Here is a 2,710-nt window from a genome sequence, read left to right as displayed (position 1 = left end):
CAAAAGGTCGGGTACTCAACGTGTTTTAAAATTTTGAACGTTGCTTCTTTAAATGAGGGCCGAACGTTGTGTCTAATTTCCTTAAAGAAGTTGGGTATATGGCAAAAACTACCCCTTTAGATCGGTCATTTTATTCTTATTGGGCTTGACTTTTAAGTTTTGGATCAGGATATTAACAATTCTAGTATGTCTAATTTTATTTTTATTTAAATTTTAAATATTATGTTTAATTTATTATTTATAATTTTGAATTTTTTTCTATAAATTATTAGCTACTTTGTTGTTGACGGCAATATTGACTTACAAACATTTATTCTCACTCATATTTTCTTTAACAAAAGGAAAAGTCTACGAGTCAGCAGATTTATTAAAATTTGGCCAGCACTTACTCAATAAAAAAAATGAGTGATTATTCACCATTAGATAAAATCTCACACCATTAAATACACTATTGATGACTAATTAATTACTACAACTCACAAAATCTGCTGACCCTTAGCACTCCTCTTAACAAAATTTTAAATAAGACCAAAAAAAAAAAGGCAAGAAGCGAAACTGACCATAATAAACTACTATGGTCATTATTGTTGAGAAATACAAAACCCGGCAGCAATAAAAACAAACACGGAACCGGAACACAGGAAGATTCATGGGTAGGCTAACATCACAGATTGCACAGCATCGATGCTTTTCACAGTGTATGAAGTAAATCCAGCCGTTTTGATAACATATTCCCACTCTTTGAGTGTCCTCTCTTTCCCGAAGCTTGTGTGCGCCATCATTACCATATCCAACATCAACCCTACGTCCTTTAAATTTCCTTGCTTTATTGCTCCCTCTTCAATCACTGCCTCCACAATGATCACTTTTCCATTTTCCTTTGGAATGGCTTCCTTGCACTTCTTCAAGATCTGGATGCACTCCTCATCACCCCAATCATGCAAAACCCACTGCAAGTGGCAAAAATAATTCGACGTTAATTCAATCACTAGTCAAATTTAATTTTTGTTGTTATTATTGGGGCATTTTTTAGCAATTAATCAACCCATTTACATATTATTAATTAAACAAAAAATAAAAGTACCATAAGAAAAGCAGCATCAGCTTTGGGAACACCTAGAAACATGTCACCAGCCACATTTTCGACTCCTTCAATCTTGGGAGCCACAGCAATGACATGAGCAAGATCAAAATTGATTCCATGAATCCAAGGACAAGCCTTAACCAAAGCGCGCAACGCGGTGCCGGTTCCACCACCAACATCCACCAACGTTTTCAAGCCTTCGAACACCTCGTCGCCACAACCTTCAACAATGGCAGGCACCACCATCTTAGCACTGCACGCCATTGCCTCGTTTATAAGGTTGCTGTGACCCGGATTCTCCGCGGCGTAGCCCCACACGTCTTCGCCGTGTGCCTTCTGGAAGGGGAAGTTTATTCCACCGTTTGCCAAAACACGGGCGCTTAGGCTGTGCCAAGGTGCAAGCATGACCGGGCTGCTCTCCAGGAGGAGGAACGCCGCCATGCTTTGCTGCCCGTTTTTCAGGAAACGGCGAGATAACGGCGTGTTGGCATAAGTGGTAGTGGAATCTGAATTTTTATCGGCTTTGAATATCTTTCTGTTAATTAAGAATCTCAAGATTCGGTTAAGAAGGGAAGGGTCAGAGCCTAAAGTAGATGAAATTTCGGAGAGTGTCATGGGACTTCCATGGCTCTCTATGGCATCAGCTATGCCAAGTTCAATGGCACATTTTATAACTGCCAACTCCACATACCCAAAAATGTATTTCCATATCTCTAATTGGGCTTGTGCTTCTTCTTCTTCTTCCTCTTCTTTTTTTTTGTTCCATGCTTCTAAAATTGGCTCTCCTCCTTGTAATTCTCCCATATCTATATGCTAGATTAATCTGTCAATTATTTTGTGTATATTTTTCTCTCTTTCTCTCTCTTTGCCTGATTGCAGTGGTAAGAGGCTAAAGAATGAAGGCTTCATTTATAGACGTCAGTAACATGAATGAACCGTCGGTAAAGTTGCGATGTAAATAAAATATTAAAAGATTATTGTCATATAATGGTGCTAACCTGCTGTGGGATAATGCATGCACCACTGTACAACTCAGATCGCATTTTTTTTATGTCCACCACCTTAAATATTAAATATTTATGTATACATTAAAATCCGTGATTAAAATTAATTATTAATATAAAATATATATTAAAAATAAATTAAATTATTAAAAATATTATTTATACTAATTTTAATTTTAAGGGATAAGTATTGTTTTGGTCTCTAACGTTGAGGGTTCGAATCGAAACCGTCTCCATTGTAATTTTGGATTTAAAATCATCCTTAACGTTTTTTTCGTATTAAAATCGTCCTTTTAATTTTTTTTGGACGAAAATACCCTCACCACTACCAACACAATTACCTCCTCCACCACCACCAGCACCAATACCACCACCACCAACACCAACACCAACACCAACACCACCACCACCAACACAAACACCACCACCAACACCAACCAACACCAACACCAAGAACACCAAACAATAGCAACAACACCACAACACCAAACCAAGAAGTAGAAATAGAAAACAAGAAAGTAGAAGCCAAAAAGCAGAAAACAGAAAAACAAAAAAAGCAGAAGCAAGAAAACAGGCGGCGGCAGTGGCTCGCGTCTCCTCTCTCCCTCGCGATCTCCAGCGG

At 38.1% G+C, this 2,710-nt stretch overlaps 1 protein-coding gene across 1 annotated transcript; it reads right to left on the bottom strand.

Annotated features, from left to right (window-relative positions):
• Positions 394–1,978, bottom strand: LOC107629243 ((RS)-norcoclaurine 6-O-methyltransferase). Its single transcript, XM_016331993.2, has 2 exons — positions 1,085–1,978; positions 394–950 (listed from the first exon to the last, which is right to left on the bottom strand). The coding sequence occupies exons 1-2, from the start codon at positions 1,886–1,888 to the stop codon at positions 648–650; spliced, it is 1,107 nt and encodes a 368-aa protein (XP_016187479.1). The 5' UTR covers positions 1,889–1,978; the 3' UTR covers positions 394–647.

This window comes from Arachis ipaensis, chromosome B01 (assembly GCF_000816755.2).
Source record: "Arachis ipaensis cultivar K30076 chromosome B01, Araip1.1, whole genome shotgun sequence".
Taxonomy (NCBI): Eukaryota; Viridiplantae; Streptophyta; class Magnoliopsida; order Fabales; family Fabaceae; genus Arachis; species Arachis ipaensis.
The sequence above is the reverse complement of the archived record's forward strand: the minus strand, read 5'-3'. Positions and strand labels throughout refer to the sequence as shown.